General features: G+C 49.0%; 1 protein-coding gene across 3 annotated transcripts in view; it reads left to right on the forward strand.

The window, feature by feature from the left end:
- The window catches only part of NISCH (nischarin), a 42,516-nt gene extending 22,686 nt beyond the window's left edge, over window positions 1–19,830 (forward strand). The window contains exons 14-22 of one of the 3 annotated variants that reach the window (XM_060022643.1): window positions 625–749; window positions 1,890–1,939; window positions 12,160–13,569; window positions 14,891–15,004; window positions 15,891–16,260; window positions 16,741–16,897; window positions 17,401–17,529; window positions 18,060–18,221; window positions 18,647–19,830. In XM_060022643.1, coding sequence (XP_059878626.1) covers window positions 625–749; window positions 1,890–1,939; window positions 12,160–13,569; window positions 14,891–15,004; window positions 15,891–16,260; window positions 16,741–16,897; window positions 17,401–17,529; window positions 18,060–18,221; window positions 18,647–19,257 — 3,128 coding nt within the window. In that variant the 3' untranslated portion in view covers window positions 19,258–19,830. Of the gene's footprint in view, window positions 1–624; window positions 750–1,889; window positions 1,940–12,159; window positions 13,570–14,890; window positions 15,005–15,884; window positions 16,261–16,740; window positions 16,898–17,400; window positions 17,530–18,059; window positions 18,222–18,646 lie in introns of all 3 variants that reach the window. The other 2 variants (XM_060022640.1, XM_060022641.1) reach the window with 2 other exon arrangements.
- The last annotated feature ends 1,317 nt before the right edge of the window (window positions 19,831–21,147 follow it).

The raw sequence follows: 21,147 nt of genomic DNA on the forward strand, positions 1-21,147 counted from the left end.
GCTCTTGGTGGACATATCGCCAGACTGCTCTCCAAATGGGTGGGGCAGCTTGCACCCCAGTGCCTGCCTCTGCCAGTTAGGCCAAACAGCCTGACCTTTGCCAAAGTGAGAGGCCAAACTTGCCCTTCTTTGATGGCTCGCGAGGGTGAGCTTTTATCTTGTGTTAAGCCTGTTGGCCGATCTTTTGTGGAATGTCTGTTCATTCTTTGCAGTCTCCTAATGGGATTTCTAATTTTCTCCCCCCATTTTTTGTTATCTGTAAGAGCGTTTTATAGATTAAAGATACAAGCCTTTGACAAATGTTGTGAGCACTTTTTTCTCGTTGCGTTTAGGTTTCTCTCTTTACTTACAGAAGTTTAGCTTTTACGCAGTCACACCTCAATTTCTTCCTTTGGATTTAGGCTCAGAAAATCTCTCCCTACCGTGAGATGAGATAAGCAGTCATTTGTTCTTCTAGTTATTTTAAGATTTCAGTTTCAACATTTTCTTCTATAATCCACGTGGCTAGGTTTGGGGTCTGATTAGCCCCCAGCCATGCCAGTAGCCCGAGGGCCCAGCCCCATTTGTTGAATGGCTGCTCTCCCTGCCCCGCCTGCCCCACCCGCCTGCCCCTGGTCTCTCCAGGAATCATGTTTGTGCAAGAAGAGGCCCTGGCCAGCAGCCTGTCATCCACCGACAGTCTGACTCCTGAGGACCGGCCCATTGCGCGGGGATGCTCTGATTCCTTGGAGTCCATCCCTGCGGGACAGGTAACATCCTCCTCCTGCTTCTGGGGGTTGGTTTCCTCTGCGGCCAGCTCTTCTGCCTGAAGCTGTCTGGAAGTATGAGGTGGCCTGGCTGGAGTTGTAGCAGATGCTGCCAGTGCTTGGTGTGCTCTGCTTTGTGGTTAAGGGTCTGTTCAGTTAGCGTCTGTCGTCTGTCTCTTTCTTTGGACTGATGGGAATAGGCAGTTTTCTCTTACTGGACCCTGGGGGGGCAAAGCCACATAACCCTTAGTGCATGTGAGCAGACTCCCTGGGGAAAGTTCAGAAGGCCCTGGTCAGGGGTGGCTTGTTTGGGCTCCGCACCCATCAGGAAGTTTCTCCCCCTGCTGTCTGGCACCCCTGCGCCATTTTGCCTGTTTCTGCACGTCACCCACCCTGGTAATCTGGGACACGCTGTGACTCTGTTCCTTCTTCCGTGGCTGCTCCTGAGGGTCCCTGGGCTGCTTCCTGTGTCTTGGAAAGAAAGAGGACGGCAGGTGTGGTGCGAGGGGCTCATTTGCTGTGTGCGTGGGGAGTAGTGTGCTTGGTAGCTGGGCCTGCCCAGCCCTGTCTCTCTTCACCAACACAGTGTCACGGCCGTGTGGCACTGGGGCAGTGGGCAGAGTCCTCGCTCTGTCCCAGCACTCCACTGCACTCTCCCTTCACCCTCCCCAGGGTCACAGCAGGAGGCTCCTGAGCCCTAGGTCTTCCCCGCTGCCCAGAGACCATTGGGAGGGCCTTGCCAGGCGCTGCACAGCCTCCGCTCACCATGTCCTCTGCTGGCCCGGTACCAAGTTGGTAGATGGTCCACATGGACCCTGTGGGATGGCACAGGGAACATTCAGATGCCAGACCTGGAGGCACAAGCTGAGCTTGCGGAGGGCGAGAGGCTTTGGCCCAGGGGTTGGGAGTGTGGGCTGGGGTCAGACCGACACGGTTGGGAATCTTAGCTCTGCTGTGCACTGGCAGGATGACTGAGTGAGTCTCTCTGCCTCTCTGAGCCCCAAGATCCACCCTAGGGTGGAGTGTGGGGATAGCAAGGAGCCTCCTGCTGGGTCATGAAGGAGTGCTCAGGGCCTGCCGCCCGGTGAATGCCAGGCCATGGCTGCGGCAGGTGGGCGCTGACCGCGTTTCCTTTCCTGGCAGGCACCTTCTGATGATTTAAGAGACGTGCCAGGAGCTGTTGGCGGTGCAAGGTAAGGAAGAGGCTATCATGGAAGGCATTCTGGGCCTTCTGCACATACTCTGTGGGCCAGTAGTAACCAAGATTTTCTTAAAAGGCTGTTTGCAGAAGTCCTATAGAACTATTTCTTCCTTTAAATAAATAAACACAGCTGAAATGGGCTCTGGTCTGTTTCCAAGTTCTAATCCCTAAACTTTGCATTGACACGTTATCCTACGCTAGGGGTCAGCAGGTCAAAGCCAATTTAGTCCACTGCCTGTTTTGTACAGTCTGTGAGCTAAAAATGATTGTTCCATTCTTAAGGAGCTGTTTTTTTTAAAATAAACGATGTGGGTGGGGTAGCCCCCAAAGCCTCAAGTGTTTACTGTCTTTACAGAAGAGGTTCCCCAACCCATTCTACATACCCTTTTTCACCAGGGCCAGTAGAGGCCAAGAGGCGCTTGAATTTTTTTTAATTTTTATTGGAGTATAGTTGATTTACAATGTTGTGTTAGTTTCAGGTGTACAGCAAAGTGAATCAGTTATGCATATATCCACTCTTTTTAAGGTCTTTTCCCATATAGATCATTACAGAGTGTTGAGTAGAGTTCCCTGTGCTATACAGTAGGTCCTTATTATCTATTTTATATATAGTAGTGTGTACATACGAATCACAATCTCCCATTTTACTCCTCCAATTCCCCCCGGTAATCATAAGCTTGTTTTCTACATCTGTGACTCTATTTCTGTTTTGTAAATAAGTTTATTTGTATCACTTTTTTTAGATTCCACATATAAGCGATATCATATGATATTTGTTTTTGTCTAACTTCACTTAGTATGACAATTCCTAGGTCCATCCATGTTGCTGTAAATGACATTATTTCATTCTTTTTTATGGTTGAGTGGTATTCCATTGTATATATGTACCCGATCTTCCTTTTCCATTCACCTGTTGATGGATATTTAGGTTGCTTCCATGTCTTGGCTATTGTAAACAGTGCTGCAGTGAACATTGGGGTGCATGTAGCTTTTCGAATTACGGTTTTCTCCGGATATATGGCCAGGAGTGGGATTGCTGGATCATATGGTAGTTCTATATTTAGTTTTTTAAGGAACCTCTATACCGTTCTCCATAATGGTTGTACCGATTTACATTCCCACCAACAGTGCAAGAGGGTTCCTTTTTCTCCACACCGTCTCCAGCATTTACTGTTTGTAGATTTTTTGATGTTGGCCATTCTGACCGGTGTGACATCTGTGTCTCTATTTCTGCCCTGCAGACCGGTTCATCTGTACCATCTTTCTAGGTCCCACATATATGTATTAATATATGATATTTGTTTTTCTCTTTCTGACTTCACCCTGTAGGACAGTCTCTAGATCCATTACGTCTCTACAAATGACCCAATTTCGTCCTTTTTTTTGTGGCTGAGTAATTCTCCAGTTTATATATGTGCCACATCTTCTTTATCCATTTGTCAATCGATGGGCATTTAGGTTGCTTTCATGACGTGGCTATTGTAAATAGTGCTGCAGTGAACATTGGGGTGCATGTGTCTTTTTGAATTATGGTTTTCTCTGGGTATATGCCCAATAGTGGGATTGCTGGGTTATACGGTAATTCTATTTTTAGTTTTTTAAGGAACCTCCATACTGTTCTGCATAGTGGCTATATCAATTTACATTCCCACCAACAGTGCAAGAGGGTTCCCTTTTCTCCACATGTGGGTTGTCTTTTCATTTTGTTTATGGTTTCCTTTGCTGTGCAAAACCTTTTAAGTTAAATTAGGTCCCATTTGTTTATTTTTGTTTTTATTTTCATTACTCTAGGAGGTGGATCAAAAAAGATATTGCTGTGATTTATGTCAGCGATATATGTATATACATATACATATATTTATATACATATGGAATGTATATATATACAATGTACACATATATATATTTATATACATATATATACATATACATATATTTTAGTTTGCTTGTTTTTTTTAATTGAAGTATAGTTGATGTATAATATTATATGTTACAGGTGTACAATATAGTGATTCAATTTTTAAAGGTTATAATCCAGTTATAGTTATTATAAAATATTGACTGTATTCCCTGTGTTGTACAATATATCCTTGTACCGTTTTTTATACATAATAGTTCATACTTCTTAATCCTGTACCCCTATCTGGCCCATCCTTCCTTCCCTCTCCCCATTGATAAACACTAGTTCTCTATATCTGTTTTGTTATAGTCACCAGTTTGTTTTATTTTTTAGATTCCACATAAAAGTGATATCATACAATATTTATCTGTTTGACTTATTTCACTTATCATAATACCCTCCAAGTCCATCCATGTTGTTTCAAATGGCAAAATTTCATTATTTTTATGGCTGAGTGGTATTCCATTGTACATACGTACCACATCTTCTTTATCCAGTCATCTGTTGATGGACACTTAGGTTGCTTCCATATCTTGGCAATTGTAAATAATGGTGCTATGAACATTGGGGCACATCTGTCTTTTTGAATTAGTGTTTTGGTTTTTTGGGGGTATATACCCAGGAATGGAATTGCTGGGTCATATGGTAGTTCTGTTTTTTTTTTTTTTTTGGCGGTACGCGGGCCTCTCACTGTTGTGGCCTCTCCCGTTGCGGAGCACAGGCTCTGGACGCGCAGGCTCAGCGGCCATGGCTCACGGGCCCAGCTGCTCCGCGGCATATGGGACCTTCCCAGACCGGGGCACGAACCCATGTCCCCTGCATTGGCAGGCGGACTCTCAACCACTGCGCCACCGGGGAAGCCCTATTTTTAGTTTTTTGAGAAACCTCCATACTGTTTTCCACAGTGGCTGCACCAAGTTATATTTATATTTCCACCAACAGTATATAAGAATTCCCTTTTCCCCACATCCTTGCCAACATTATTTGCATTCTTTTTGATGATAGCCATTCTGACACGTGTGAGGTGATAGCTCATTGTGGTTTTGGTGTGCATTTCCCTGATGATTAGTGATGTTCAGCATCTTTTCATGTGCCTGTTGAGTGCTGCCTATATTTTCCTCTAAGAGTTGTATAGTATTCGGCCTTACATTTAGGTCTTTAATCCATTTTGAGTTTATTTTTGTGTATGGTGTTAGGGAGGGTTCTAATTTCACTCTTTCACATGTAGCTGTCCAGTTTTCCCAGCACCACTTATTGAAGAGACTGTCTTCTCTCCATTGCATATTCTTGCCTCCTTTGTCATAGATTAGTTGACCATAGATGTGTGGGTTTATCTCTGGGCTTTCTCTCCTGTTCCATTGATCTATATTTCTGTTTTTAATGCCAGTACCAAACTGTTTTGATTACTGTAGCTTTGTAGTATAGTCTGAAGTCAGGGAGGCTGATGCCTCCAGCTCCGTTTTTCTTTCTCAAAATTGCTTTGGCTATTCAAAGCAATTTGTCTTTTGTGTTTCCATACAAATTGTAAAATTTTTTGTTGTAATTCTGTGAAAAATGCCATTAGTAATTTGATAGGGATCGCATTGAATCTGTAGATTGCTTTGGGTCATTTTGACAATATTGATTGTCATTTTGACAATATTGATTCTTCCAATCCAAGAACATAGTACATCTCTCCATCTGTTTGTGTCATCTTTGATTTCTTTCATCAGCATCTTATAGTTTTCTGAGTACAGGTCTTTTGCCTCCTTAGGTAGGTTTATTCCTAGGTATTTTATTCTTTTTGTTGCAATGGTAAATGAGAGTGTTCCCTTAATTTCTCTTTCTGATCTTTTGTTGTTAGTGTATAGGAATGCAAGAGATTTCTGTGTATTAATTTTGTATCCTGCAAATTCACTGATGAGCTCTAGTAGTTTTCTGGTAGTGTCTTTAGGATTCTCTGTGTATAGTATAATGTCATTTGCAAACAGTGACAGTTTTACTTCTTCTTTTCCAATTCGGATTCCTTTTATTTCTTCTCTGATTGCCGTGGCTAGAAATTCCAAAACTGTGTTGAATAAAAGTGGCAAGAGTGGACATCCTTGTCTTGTTCCTGATCTTAGAGGAAATGCTTTCAGTTTTTCACCATTGAGAATGATATTGGCTGTGGGTTTGTCTTATATGGCCTTTATTATGTTGAGCTAGGTTCCCTCTGTGCCCGCTCTCTAGGGAGTTTTTATCATAAATGGGTGTTGGATTTTGTCAAAAGCTTTTTCTGCATCTATTGAGATGATCATATAATTTTTATTCTTCAGTTTGTTAATGTGGTGTATCACATATTGAAGAATCCTTTCATCCTGGGATAAATCCCACTTGATCATGGTATATGATCCTTTTAAGGTGTTGTTGGATTCTGTTTGCTAGTATATTTTTTTTAACATCTTTATTAGCGTATAATTGCTTTACAGTGGTGTGGTAGTTTCTGCTTTATAACAAAGTGAATCTGCTATACATATATCCCTATATCTCCTCCCTCTTGTGTCTCCCTCCCACTCTCCCTATCCCACCCCTCTAGGTGGTCACAAAGCACCGAGCTAATCTCCCTGTGCTATGCAGCTGCTTCCCACTAGCTATCTGTTTTACATTTGGTAGTGTATATATGTCCATGCCACTCTCTCACTTCCTCCCAGCTTACCCTTCCTCCTCCCTGTGTCCTCAAGTCCATTCTCTACATCTGCATCTTTTTTTTTTAACATCTTTATTGGGGTATAATTGCTTTATACATCTGCATCTTTATTCCTGTCCTGCTTCTAGGTTCTTCAGAACCTTTTTTTTGTTTTTAGATTCCATATATATGTGTTAGCGCATGGTATCTGTTTTTCTCTTTCTGACTTACTTCACTCTGTATGACAGACTCTAGTTCCATCCACCTCACTGCAGATAACTCAATTTCGTTTCTTTTTATGGCCGAATAATATTCCATTGTATATATTTGCCACATTTTCTTTATCATATTCCATTGTATATATGTGCCACGTCTTCTTTATCCATTCATCTGTCGATGGATACTTAGGTTGCTTCCATGTCCTGGCTATTGTAAATAGAGCTGCAACGAACATCGTGGTACATGACTCTTTTTGAATTATGGTGTTCTCAGGGTATATGCCCAGTAGTGGGATTGCTGGGTTGTATGGTAGTTCTATTTTTAGTTTTTTAAGGAACCTCCATACTGTTCTCCATAGTGGCTGTATCAAGTTACATTCCACCAACAGTGCAAGAGGATTCCCTTTTCTCCACACCCTCTCCAGCATTTATTGTGTGTAGATTTTTTGATGATGGTCATTCTGACTGGTGTGAGGTGATACCTCACTGTAGTTTTGATTTGCCTTTCTCTGGTGATTAGTGATGTTGAGCATCCTTTCATGTGTTTGTTGGCAATCTGTATATCTTCTTTGGAGAAATGTCTGTTTAGGTCTTCTGCCCATTTTTGGATTGGGTTGTTTGTTTTTTTTGATAATGAGCTGCATGAGCTGCTTGTAAATTCTGGAGATTAATCCTTTGTCAGTTGCTTCATTTACAAATATTTTCTCCCATTCTGAGGGTCGTCTTTTTGTCTTGTTTATGTTTTCCTTTGCTGTGTAAAAGCTTTTGAGGTTCATTAGGTCCCATTTGTTTATTTTTATTTCCATTTGTCTAGGAGGTGGATCAAAAAGGATCTTGCTGTGATTTATGTCATAGAGTGTTCTGCCTGTGTTTTCCTATAAAAGTTTTATAGTGTCTGGTCTTACATTTAGGTCTTTAATCCATTTTGAATTTACTTTTGTGTATGGTGTTAGGGAGTGTTCTAATTTCATTCTTTTACATGTAGCTGTCCAGTTTTCCCAGCACCACTTATTGAAGAGGCTGTCTTTTCTCCATTGTATATTCTTGCCTCCTTTATCAAAAAAAAGGTGACCATATGTGAGTGGGCTTATCTCTGGGCATTCTGTCCTGTTCCATTGATCTGTATGTCTGTTTTTGTGCCGGTACAATACTGTCTTGATTACTGTAGCTTTGTAGTGTAGTCTGAAGTCGGGGAGCCTGATTCCTCCAGCTCCATTTTTCTTTCTCAAGATTGCTTTGGCTATTTGGGGTCTTTTGTGTTTCCATACAAATTGTGAAATTTTTTGTTCTAGTTCTGTGAAAAATGACATTGGTAGTTTGATAAGGATTGCATTGAATCTGTAGATTGCTTTGGGTAGTACAGTCATTTTCACAGTGTTGATTCTTCCAATCCAAGAACATGGTATATCTCTCCATCTGTTTGTGTCACCCTTGATTTCTTTTATCAGTGTCTTATAGTTTTCTGCATGCGGGTCTTTTGTCTCCTTATGTAGGTTTATTTCTAGGTATTTTATTCTTTTTGTTGAAATCGTAAATGGGAGTGTTTCCTTAATTTCTCTTTCAGATTTTTTATCATTAATGTATAGGAATGCCAGAGATTTCTGTGCATTAATTTTGTATCCTGCTACTTTACCAAATTCATTGATTAGTTCTAGTAGTTTTCTCATAGGATTCTCTGTGCATAGTATCATGTCATCTGCAAACAGTGACAGCTTTACTTCTTCTTTCCAATTTGGATTCCTTTTATTTCTTTTTCTTCTCTGATTGCTGTGGCTAAAACTTCCATAACTATGTGGAATAATAGTGGTGAGCGTGGACAACCTTGTCTTGTTCCTGATCTTAGAGGAAATGGTTTCAGTTTTTCACCATTAAGAAAGATGTTGGCTGTGGGTTTGTCATATATGGCCTTTATTATGTTGAGGTAAGTTCCCTCTGCCTACTTTCTGGAGGGTTTTTTATCATAAATGGGTGTTGAATTTTATCGAAAGCTTTTTCTGCATCTATTGAGATGATCATATGGTTTTTCTCCTTCAGTTTGTTAATATGGTGTATCACATTGATTGATTTGCATATATTGAAGAATCCTTGCATTCCTGGGATAAACCCCACGATCATGGTGTATGATCCTTTTAATGTGCTGTTGGATTCTGTTTGCTAGTATTTTGGTGAGAATTTTTGTGTCTGTGTTCATCAGTGATATTGGCCTGTAATTTTCTTTTTGTGTGGTATTTTTGTCTGGTTTTGGTATCAGGGTGACAGTGGCCTCATAGAATGAGCTTGGGAGTGTTCCTTCCTCTGCAACTTTTTGGAAGAGTCTGAGAAGGAGAGGTGTTAACTCCTCTCTAAATGTTTGCTATAATTCACCTGTGAAGCCATCTGGTCCTGGACTTTTGTTTGTTGGAAGTTTTTTAATCACAGTTTCAATTTCAATACTTGTGATTGGTCTGTTCCTATTTTCTATTTCTTCCTGGTTCAGCCTTGGAAGGTTGTACCTTTCTAAGAATTTGTCCATTTCTTCCAGGTTGTCCATTTTATTGGTGTATAGTTGCTTGTAATAGTCTGTTATTATCCTTCGTACTTCTGTGGTGTCATTTGTTACTTACCCTTTTTCATGTCTAATTTTATTGATTTGAGCCCTCTCCCTTTTTTCCTTGATGAGTCTCTAGCTAAAGGTTTATCAGTTTTGTTTATCTTTTCAGAGAACCAGCTTTTAGTTTCATTGATCTTTTTTATTGTTTTCTTTGTCTCTATTTCATTTGTTTCTGCTCTGATCTTTATGATTTCTTCGACTCACTTTGGGTTTTGTTTGTTCTTCTTTCTCTAGTTCCTTTAGGTCTAAGGTTAGGTTGTTTATTTGAGATTTTTCTTGTTTCCTGAGGTAAGATTGTATGCTGTAAACTTCCCTCTTAGAACTGCCTTTGCTGCATCCCATAGGTTTTGGATCGTCATGTTTTCGTCATTTGTCTCTAGGTATTTTTTGATTTCCTCTTTGATTTCTTCAGTGATGCATTGGTCGTTTAGTAACATATTGTTTAGCCTCCATGTGTTTGTGTTTTTTATAATTTTTTTTCCCTGTAATTGATTTCTAATCTCATAGCATTGTGGTCGGAAAGGATGCTTGATATGATTTCAGTTTTCTTAAATTTACCGAGGCTTGATTTGTTTCCCAAGATGTGATCTGTCCTGCAGAATGTTCAGTGTGCACTTGTGAAGAAAGTGTATTCTGCTGTTTTCGGATGGAATGCCCTATAAATATCAATTAAATCCATCTGGTCTGATGTATCATTTAAGGCTTGTGTTTCCCTGTTGATTTTCTGTCTGGATGATCTGTCCATTGGTGTAAGTGGGGTGTTAAAGTCCTCCACTGTTATTGTGTTACCGTCGATTTCCCCTTTTATGGCTGTTGGCATTTGCTTTATATATTGAGGTGCTCCTATGTTGGGTGCATATATATTTACAATTGTTATATCTTCTTCTTGGATTGATCCCTTGATCATTATATAGTGTCCTTTCTTATCTCTGATACAAGTATTGCTACTCCAGCTTTCTTTTGATTTCCATCGCATGGAATCTCTTTTTCCATCCCCTCACTTTCAGTCTATGTATGTCTCTTGGTCTGAAGTGGGTCTCTTGTAGACAGCATATATACTGGTCTTGTTTTTGTATCCATTCAGCCAGTCTGCATCTTTTGGTTGGAGCATTTAATCCATTTACATTTAAGGTAATTATCGATACGTTTGTTCCTATTGCCGTTTTTTAAATTGTTTTGGATTTGTTTTTGTTGGTCTTCTTTCTTCCCTTTTTCTTTTGTACTCTTCTCTTATGGTTTGATGACTATCTTTAGTGTTGTGTTTGGGTTGCTTTTTCTTTTTTGTGTGTGTATCTATTTTAGTGTTTTGGTTTGCAGTTCCCATGAGGTTTTGATGTAGCAGTCTGCATACAAGGTTGTTTTAAGTTGCTGGTCTCTTGATTTCAAATGCAGTTCCCATATTCTGCATTTGTAGTCTCCTCATGGTTGCTGGTTTTGACATCATATTTGTGTATGGGTGATTTCCTACTTAATTACTTTATGTTTGCATTTACCAGTGAGCTTTCCCATTTGTGATTTTCTTATTTCTAATTGTGGCCTCTTTTTTTACCCCCCTGCCTAGAGAAGTTCCTTTAGCATTTGTTGTAACGCTAATTTGGTGATGCTGAATTCTCTTAGCTTTTGCTTGTCTGTAAAGCTTTTGATTTCTCCGTCGAATCTGAATGAGAGCCTTGCTTGTTAGAGTAGTCTTGGTTGTAGGTTTTTCCTTTTCATCACTTATACTCCAATAAAGATATTTAAAAGACACATATATATATGTGTGTGTGTATATATATATATGTATGTATGTATGTATATCTCGTGACACTCTCTTCTGGCCTTCAAGAGTTTCTGCTGAAAAATCAGCTGATGACCTTATAGGGATTCCCTTGTATGTTATTTGTTGCTTTTCCCTTGTTGCTTTTAATATTTTTTCTTTGTATTTAATTTTTGTCAGTTTGATTAATATGTGTCTCGGTGTGTTCCTCCTTGGGTTTATCCTGTATGGGACTCTGTGCTTTCTGGACTTGGGTGACTGTTTCCTTTCCCATGTTAGGGAAGTTTTCAGCTGTAATCTCTTCAAATACTTTCTCAGGCCCTTTCCCTTTCTCTTCTTCTTCTGGGACCCCTATAATGTGAACGTTGGTGCATTTAATGTCCCAGAAGTCTCTGAGACTGTCCTCATTTCTTTTCATTCTTTTTTCTTTATTCTGTTCTGTGGCAGTGATTTCCACCACTCTGTCTTCCAGCTCACTTATTTGTTCTTCTGCCTCAGTTATTCTGCTACTGATTCCTTATGGTGTGTTTTTCATTTCACTTACTGTGTTGTTCATCTCTGTTCTTTAAATCTTTTGTCTCTTTGTTAAACGTTTCTTGTATCTTCTTGGTCTGTGCCTACATTCTTTTTCTGAGATTTTGAATCATCATTACTCTGAATTCTTTTTCAGGTAGATTACCTGTCTCTAAAGGAGCTTGAATTTAAATGTGAAGGTCCTAAGACCCCCAGCCCACTCCCCAAGCCTCTCACCTGTGAAGGCGACTGGGTGCCCCTGCAGGGGACTGTTGTCAAGTTAGTCCATACCCATGAGCACTCATTGCCCTTGGGGCTTGTGGCCAGCGTCTGAAGGACTGAGAAGTCTTCATGATGTGCGCAGGATTGTGTTGGATGCCTGTGGTCTGGACCCTGGAAGTGTGGTGGCCCCAGCCTTCCAGCACCTCGGCTCCCCACCAGGGTGCTTGCTAGGACCAGGCTCAGCTGTTTAGGAGGCTTGGGAGACTCATGGGTTGCTTCTTCAGGGCCAGGGGACAGCAGCAGGACCGGACATGGGAGGTGGGGGCATCCCAGCCCAGCATGTCACTGACCTGGCTTCTCCCCACACAGCCCAGAGCACGCGGAGCCAGAGGTCCAGGTGGTGCCAGGGTCCGGCCAGATCATCTTCCTGCCCTTCACCTGCATTGGCTACACCGCCACCAACCAGGACTTCATCCAGCGCCTGAGCACGCTCATCCGGCAGGCCATCGAGCGGCAGCTGCCTGCTTGGATTGAGGCTGCCAACCAGCGAGAGGAGGGCCAGGGCGAGCAGGGCGAGGATGATGAGGAGGAGGAGGAGGATGTTACTGAGAACCGCTACTTTGAAATGGGGCCCCCGGATGTGGAGGAAGAGGAAGAGGGTGGGCCAGGAGAGGAAGAGGAAGAAGAGGAAGAAGAAGAGGAGGAGGAGGAGGGCGAGGAGGAGCGCCTGGCTCTGGAGTGGGCCCTGGGCGCAGATGAGGACTTCCTGCTGGAGCACATCCGCATCCTCAAGGTGCTCTGGTGCTTCTTGATCCACGTGCAGGGCAGCATCCGCCAGTTTGCTGCCTGCCTTGTGCTCACAGACTTTGGCGTCGCCGTCTTTGAGATCCCGCACCAGGAGTCGCGGGGCAGCAGCCAGCACATCCTCTCCTCCCTGCGCTTTGTGTTCTGCTTCCCGCACGGCGACCTCACCGAGTTTGGCTTCCTCATGCCGGAGCTGTGCCTGGTGCTCAAGGTGCGGCACAGCGAGAACACGCTCTTCATCATCTCAGACGCCGCCAACCTGCACGAGTTCCACGCTGACCTGCGCTCTTGCTTCGCCCCGCAGCACATGGCCATGCTGTGCAGCCCCGTGCTCTATGGCAGCCACACCAGCCTGCAGGAGTTCCTGCGCCAGCTGCTCACCTTCTACAAGGTGGCGGGCGGCTGCCAGGAGCGCAGCCAGGGCTGCTTCCCTGTGTACCTGGTCTACAGTGACAAGCGCATGGTGCAGACAGCCGCCGGGGACTACTCGGGCAACATCGAGTGGGCCAGCTGCACGCTGTGCTCTGCCGTGCGGCGCTCCTGCTGTGCACCCTCCGAGGCTGTCAAGTCTGCTGCCATCCCCTACTGGCTGCTGCTCACACCCCAGCACCTCAACGTCATCAAGGCCGACTTCAACCCCATGCCCAATCGTGGCACCCACAACTGCCGCAACCGCAACAGCTTCAAGCTTAGCCGTGTGCCGCTCTCCACTGTGCTTCTGGACCCCACACGCAGTTGCACTCAGCCGAGGGGCGCCTTCGCAGATGGCCACGTGCTTGAGCTGCTTGTGGGCTACCGCTTTGTCACCGCCATCTTCGTGCTGCCCCATGAGAAGTTCCACTTCCTGCGCATCTACAACCAGCTGCGGGCCTCACTGCAGGACCTGAAGACTGTAGTCATCGCCAAGACCCCTGCAACTGGGGGCAGGCCTCAGAGCCCCCCTGTGGATGGCCAGGCTGCCGAGGACGGGGCCCGGTAAGACCGAGCATGGGCTTTTGGGGGCCAGGGGGCGGGAGGCTGGCTGAGACCAATCACTTCACCCAGATCTCCAGCACCCCTCAGCATTGCCTTTGGCTCCCTCGGGCTTGGGGCTTGGTGCTGGGCTGCTCCTTATCTCCCAAGGCTTCAGAAGAGGCCCAGGAAAGCTGTCCTTCCACAAAGCCAGGCTGGCCCAGTTCTCTGCCATTTAGAGTCCTGTGTGGCTGGGTCCCCAGGCTCCTGCTCCCACCTTGCCTGGCCCTCTCCACTGGGTCCAAGCATGGCCTCTAGGCATCACCCATGCCTCCTCGCCTCCAGGCTCGCAGTCCCGTGGCTGGCTCTGTGAGCCAGGGGGCTGCTTCAGGCACCACCTGCCTCTGACCCCCAGCTCCAAGCGCGTACCCTTTGGTGAGCCACACACGCCTTCTCAGGAAGACCTGGGTTGCTCAGGGGCCCTCTCTGTGTGTAATTTTGTGAGTCCGTTCCAAAGGAAGCTGTTGGCTGAGAGCAGCAAGGTTTGAGTGTGTGAGCTGGGTGGTCACTTTGTGCAAAGCTCCTTTTCTTCTGGAGGGAGAGTGAAGTGCAGAGAGGGGAGGAGTTGGCAGCCCTGTCCTCTTCTTTTTTTTTTTTTTTAATTTATTTTTGGCTGCATTGGGTCTTCGTTGCTGCATGCGGGCTTTTTCTAGTTGTGGTGAGCGGGGGCTACTCTTCACTGCGGTGCGCAGGTTTCTCATTGTGGTGGCTTCTCTTGTTGCAGAGCACAGGCTCTAGGCACGTAGGCTTCAGTAGTTGCGGCACGCGGGCTCAGTAGTTGCGGCTCGTGGGCTCTAGAGTGCAGGCTGAGTAGTTGTGGCGCACAGGCTTAGTTGCTCTGCGTCATGTGGGATCTTCCCAGACCAGGGCTCGAACCCGTGTCCCCTGCATTGGCAGGTGGATTCTTAACCACTGCTCCACCAGGAAAGCCCAGCCCTGTCCTCTTCCTTACTCTCCTTCCCCTGCTTCTGCCCCCGAGCCTGGCTTCTCTCAGGGCCGCCTGGGGTTGGCATATAATGGCTTGTGTGGGGCCATGGTCACACCCACAGGTTCACCCCTGCCTGGGGCTCAAGAGGCACCCTGTGCCCTTCAGGGTGCCCCTTTCTCCTATTACTGCTCCCAACTTCATGTATGCTGGGGCTTCCCTACCTGGGCAAGAAAGCCCTTTGTTTTTTGGCCTTCCTGTCCCATGAGACACGGTGTAGCTCACTTTCTCTTCCATCCTGGTGGACAGTGGAGACCCTGCCCTCACCCCAACATCTCACGCCTTCTCTCTCCAACCCAGCCCCTCAACTGATGCTCCCAAAGGTCATCCAGCATCTTCCTGGCTGAATCAGGGACCCCATCTTATGCCCAGCTCAAGTTCCATGCTCTCCATAGAGACCCTTGATGCCTCCAGGTACTGGAGAGCCCCTTATGCCAGAGGCGGCCTTGCATGGCCATCTCTCCGTCTCCCTGCCCCTATGATGAGGCTTCAGATGGTGACACTTTGTCTCAGTTTCCCTGCCACCCTCAAGCCTGGCTGGACCCTGCCCACAGTAGGGACTGCATGCAGAAAGCAGGCGCTCTGCTTCACCCCAGCAGATGCATCTCTGCTCCAAGACAGCAGGAGGACAGCCCAGAGGGCTTGGGGGCATTTGGCCCAGTGCAAGATCAGGGCCCCAGGGACCTCTTTCAACAGCTGGACTGTCCAGTTGAGAGGATGCCATCCAGGACTCCCCACCAGCATGAGCTTGGGCATGTAGGCTGGTGGCAGGGAGCTCCAGACTTCTGTGAGGGTTCTTTCTGAGCTTGTTTGATCTCATGCTTGGAACAGACCAGAGAAAACCCAGTGTGGCCACATGCAGTGGTGGCCGAGTGGGGGGAGATCCCGGGCTACCTGAGGAGGCCTCGAAGGCAAACTGAGGAGCGGTTTGAGTATTTGGTTCTCAACTCCATGTTCCCCAAGGTCCCAGCCCTGGGCACCTTGGTCTGTGCTCTGGACTTTGTAGTGGCATTTCTGACACCTTTACCACCTTCTCAAAATGATTTTTCAGTCCATGAGCCACATCTGTCTTTCTCAGCCCTGCCCTATCTTCCCATCTCCCCCCGAAGAGAAAGGGCCCCGGCACTTTCTCTCTGCTCTTTGGTCTTCCCATAAGGAGCCAAGATGAAATCCCCAGATGACCCCAGAGGTAGTGTGTGGTACATGCGTTTCCCTCACACTGAGGTTACACGTGGGATGTGAATCTGTATTTGGGACTCATGTGTTAATATGGTTTTTCTTGGGGGATTGGGAGATGCAGCAATGAGCAGCATCTCCAGGAGGTCCCGGCAGAGGCTCCAGCTCCAGCCCCAGCCCCAGCGGAGGTCCCAGCTCTAACCCCAGCAAAGACCCCAGCTCCGGCAGAGCCCTCAGTGCCAGCTTTGGTCCCAGTGGAGGCCCCAGCCTCAGCAGAGACCCCTTTGGAGGCCTCAGTGGGGGCCTCAGCCCCGGCAGCGGAGGCCCCAGCACAAGTGGAGGCCCCCGCCCAGTACCCAAGTGAGCACTTGATCCGGTCCACGTCGGAGGAGAATCAGATCCCTTCGCACCTGCCCGCCTGCCCGTCGCTCCGGCACATCGCCAGCCTGCAGGGGAGCGCCATCGTCGAGTTCTTCCACAGCAGCGTTGCCGAGGTAGGGCCAGCGCACCTGTGGAGGAAGGCGGCACTGTCGTCCTGGGGCCCCAGCAGGCTCATCTTGGGGTTAGCCTCAGGTTCCCAGACTTATGTGTGCTGGCTTTTCCCCCAGCTTCAGCTGTTCACAGCTTTGAGGGCCTGAGTAGGGAGAACCTGGGGTGCCCTTCCCTGGCCAGTTGTTCCCTCCATCACCGCCTCCTCCTGTGGCCATTCCTAGCCTCGGGCCCCGGGCAGACCCCACGGCACACCGTCTCCCATCCCTCACCACCTCTCTGCTTCGGAGTTTATAAATACGTTGACGAGACACAGTAGAGGTCCCATGCCTCCCCATCCAAGGCTGTGGGCCCGTCCCTGGGACGGCAGGTCACTGGGTAGTGGGGCTGGCGGAGGCCACCCTCCGCAGAGGCCTGGAGGAGGAGCTGTGTGCCCCGGCCGCCCTGCTCTCCTGCAGGCCCCAACCCGGCCCCTCTGTGTCCAGGTGGAAAACGAGGAGCTGCGGCACCTCCTGTGGTCGTCGGTGGTGTTCTACCAGACCCCGGGGCTAGAGGTGACCGCCTGCGTGCTGCTCTCCACCAAGGCCGTGTACTTTGTGCTGCACGATGGCCTCCGCCGCTACTTCTCGGAGCCGCTGCAGGGTGGGCACTGGGGCCTGAGGGGATGGGCGGGGTTCTGTCTCTAGAGCCCCTGTGCCACGTCAGGCAGCAGCGATTTGGCTGCACTGGGCCAAGAATCTCTTTTCTGAGGAAGGGGGGCGATGACAGCACTTTCCTCCTGGAGCTGCCACATGGGATGCGAGGCCAGGCGTGAAAGCGCCCAGTAAGGCCCTGTGAGTGCCCGGGACCCAGGCGTGCTGGGGGGGTGTTGGGCAGCCTCTGCCCCTTGGGGCCTTGGTGGGTGCCTTAGCCAGTGCCCTGTCCTAGGGCTCCTGGTGTCTCCAGCGTACCAGGCAAGGCTCAGACTGTAAAACACGTTTCCCCGAGGCCATGTGTGCTCAGAGGTGGCGGGGGCTCCTTGCCAGGCCTCAGTGGGCCAGGCCATCAAGGGGGCCCGTTCCTGCTCCACGCAGCTGCACACCTGGGAACCTTGTGCTCACCCAGCACGCCCACCACCATGTTCGCGCCCTTTCTGTCTGCCACAGATTTCTGGCATCAGAAAAACGCCGACTACAACAACAGTCCCTTCCACATCTCTCAGTGCTTTGTTTTAAAACTCAGCGACCTGCATGTAGTCAACGTTGGACTCTTTGACCAGTATTTCCGGCTGACGGGTGAGTGGCCACTGTGCTTTTGTCCTATTTTGGGTGAAGGCCAGTGTCACCAGTGGGCTTCCACCTTCATATGTGGGTGCATTATCGCAGGCAGAGTTTATCTGCTCAAAAGCCAGTTCACCGGAGCGGGAGGAAGCAGCTTCAGGAACTGCTGAGAGGGCAGAACTCACCCCTCAGGACTTGGAGCGAGAGGCTGGGGACAGAGGCGGCAAAGTGCTGGGTGGGCGGGCAGAGTGGGCCCTGGGCTCACGGGCAGGATGTTTCTGACTCATACTTCCTGAAGAGAGAAAGCTAAGCTCTTTCCCTAATGCCTCTGTATCCCCTTCCAGAAAAATGTTACAGCCCTTCCGGCCTGAGAAATGGCCGTCTCCCCAGGCCCCGTGATGCTTCCTCAAGTGGGTCCTCCTGACCCTGGCTCTGTGGTCCTCAGGTCCAGGCTAACCTGCTAGAGACTAGAGACGGCTCCAGGGGTGGGGATGGGGCTGGGGGGAGTAGCAGCCTGCAACCGTGCCCGGCCCCTTCTCCCGCAGGCTCCTCTCCGGCGCAGGTGGTTACATGCTTGACACGGGACAGCTACCTGACACACTGCTTCCTCCAGCACCTCATGGCCGTGCTCTCCTTGCTGGAACGCACACCCTCACCTGAGCCTGTCGACAAAGACTTCTACTCTGAGTTTGGAAACAAGACCACAGGTATCCCCACCCAGCTCGGGTCTCCTCGCCAACCCCAAGGGCTGCAGCAGGCCCCGGAACAACCTCTCTGTGCCGCAGCACCCTCTCTGCTTCTAGCTCTCTCTCTCTCTCTCTCTCTCTCTCTCTCTCTCTCTCTCTCTCTCTCTCTCTCTCTCTTTTTCTGCTTAGTCAGCTAGGGTTTTCCATGGCTTTTCCATGGCAGAGTCTCTGGCCTGGCAAATCCACAACCGTTCAGCATCTCAGTGTCTGCTCTTCTCTGAGCTGCTGGCCTGAGGGTCTCTGCCTGAGGGTGGGGGCTTGGAGTGCTCTCTCCCACTTCTGACAGACACGTGACTCATGCTGCCGTCTCTGGGTGGCTTGGGGCTGCTGGTGAACCACCACAGGCCAGTTCCAGGCTGCAGCCCCGGTGGCGTCTCTCTCTGCAGGGAAGATGGAGAACTATGAGCTGATCCACTCAAGCCGTGTCAAGTTCACCTACCCCAGTGAGGAGGAGGTTGGGGACCTGACATTCACTGTGGCCCAGAAGGTGGCTGACCCAGAGAAGGCGCCATCCCTCAGCATCCTGCTGTATGTGCAGGCCTTCCAGGTGGGCACACCACTATCTGGGCGCTGCAGGGGCATGTTGCGCCCCAAAACGCTCCTGCTCACCAGCGCCGAGATCTTCCTCCTGGACGAGGACTTCGTCCACTACCCGCTGCCCGAGTTTGCCAAAGAGCCGCCACAGAGGGACCGGTACCGGCTGGACGACGGCCGCCGCATCCGGGACCTGGACCGCGTGCTCATGGGCTATCAGACATACCCACAGGCCCTCACCCTGGTCTTTGACGACGTGCAGGGCCACGACCTCATGGGTAGCGTCACCCTGGACCACTTTGGGGAGGTGCCAGGTGGCCCAGCTAGAGGCGGCCAGGGCCGTGAGGTCCAGTGGCAGGTGTTTGTCCCCAGCGCTGAGAGCCGAGAGAAGCTCATCTCGCTGTTGGCCCGCCAGTGGGAGGCCCTTTGTGGCCGGGAGCTGCCCGTGGAGCTCACTGGCTAGCCCGGGTAGTAGCTGGCCCTTGCCACCCGCCGTGTCTGGCCTGGTGTCCACTCAGGGCCGGGAAGCAGGCTTTCTTTGCTTTTTTAAAATGTTTTCTCTTTCGGTACCTTTGGTTGATTGTCCTCCCAGAGAATGTGAACATGTGTGTTCAGTTGGTTCTCAGCCTCCCGCGGATCTGCTGCCTGCCCCTGGTGCCGCGTGGCCAGGCACACCAGTTTCGTGTCTTCTTTCGTGGGACCGTTGTTAACATGTGGCGCCGTGGGTCTGGTTTACTCTTTTACGCGTCCTTTCCCGAGATGTTAAGTTCAGTCTTGTTGCTGTTGCTGTCATTGTGGGCACTTGCTGCTAATTATGAAGCTGGCAGAGAAATGCACATTGAAAGCTCCCGCTCCATGCAGTTTTCCAAAGGGGAGGCCTCTCCCGGTCCAGACAAGTGGGAGAGCCCCATGGGGGCAGGAGTCCCCCAGGCCTTGGGGCTGAGAGGGCTGGGAGCAGGGGACCTAGAGCTGCCAGCATCAAGTGTGATTCCTGTTGCCTATTTTCTCTATTCCAGTAAAGCCAAGTTTGACACAGTCTGGGTCTTTTATTTCAAGGGCCACTGGGGTCCCAGCAGGGCATTGGTTCAGGGCGTGGTTGGCCTGAGGGGGAGAGGGTGCCTAGAGATGCAAGAAGGTCTTGGGGTAAAGGAAGAGGGGAGGAGCCTGTGAAGGGCAAAGGGAGCTGCTCTCCCAGGGCCAGATGCTGGATGGGTGTCTGTGGAGCCTGGGACAGGGGAGGTGTGAGGGCATCTTTGGACAGGGCCGTGCTGGGCTGTGGCTAAACCAGGAGCCTCAGGGCAAATGAGAGGAATGAAGCTCCTCAGGTGCCCCTGGCACACCGGCTGCTGCCCTGCCAGCCCTCAGGTCAGGAATGTCACACCCGACCTGTTGTGAGGGTTAGGCCTGGCGTCTGGGACGGCTTACTCTGTGGGGTCTAGGGGTCTCACCAGCATGGCCTGCAGAGGAGGTGGCCCCAGCGGTGGATAGTGGGGAGGAGGGCTCTGTGCCGTCCGTGTCTGGGTTCATGTCCTGAGAGATGATTGCTTCAGGGAGCTCTGCTGAGGTAGGACGTGGGATTTCTTTGGGAGCCAGCCCCTGTGCCCAGTCCCTCCTCAACCCATTTCTACCCCATAGCAGGGCCCCTGAGGCCCACTTACTTTCTCTCATCCTGGCCAGTCAGGAGCCTTCGGCCCTAAGGCTGCAGGACCGTTTTGGTCCAGCAGTATTGGGGATGGGGGAGGGGCCAGCCGGGTTCCCAGGCCTGCTTCTCCTCATTTTTCCCTTTGTGCCAGCAGAGTGGGGATCCGTGCCTGGAGGACCCATCACCATCAGGAAGGCTGTGGTGGATGGGAGGAGCCACCAAGGGGAGGGGAGGGTCTCTGCATTCATCTCCCCCCAGCCAAATCTCAAAGACCAGCCCCATGGCCCCTCAGCTGATGGGGGAGGGACTGCCCCCAACCAGACCTTTATCAAAAGCCCGTACAGATGGGCCACCTGCCTGTCTCCATCGGTTATGTCATACATAAATGGGGATTTATAGACCAGAGGCAGGGTCCACCATGCATAGGCCTTACCACCTAGACTGCTGTTCCCAGGTCCCACAGCCCAACAGTTAGCAGCCGACCCCAGCCTGGATCCGTGAGGACAGGACCTAATGGGGGGAGTCCATGCAATGTAGTGGGGGGAAGGGTGCCCCACAGGCAGCAGACCTGGGGTTGGATCTTCACACTGGTTAGCTGAGTGATCTTAGACAAATTCCCTAGCCCCTTTGAGCGTCCGTTTCCCCACCAGTAACAGGATAATAAAAGTGCCTGCATTCATTCAGCCCACAAATCTGAAGTGAGCATCCACG

This window comes from Delphinus delphis, chromosome 10 (genome assembly GCF_949987515.2).
Source record: "Delphinus delphis chromosome 10, mDelDel1.2, whole genome shotgun sequence".
Lineage (NCBI taxonomy): Eukaryota > Metazoa > Chordata > Mammalia > Artiodactyla > Delphinidae > Delphinus > Delphinus delphis.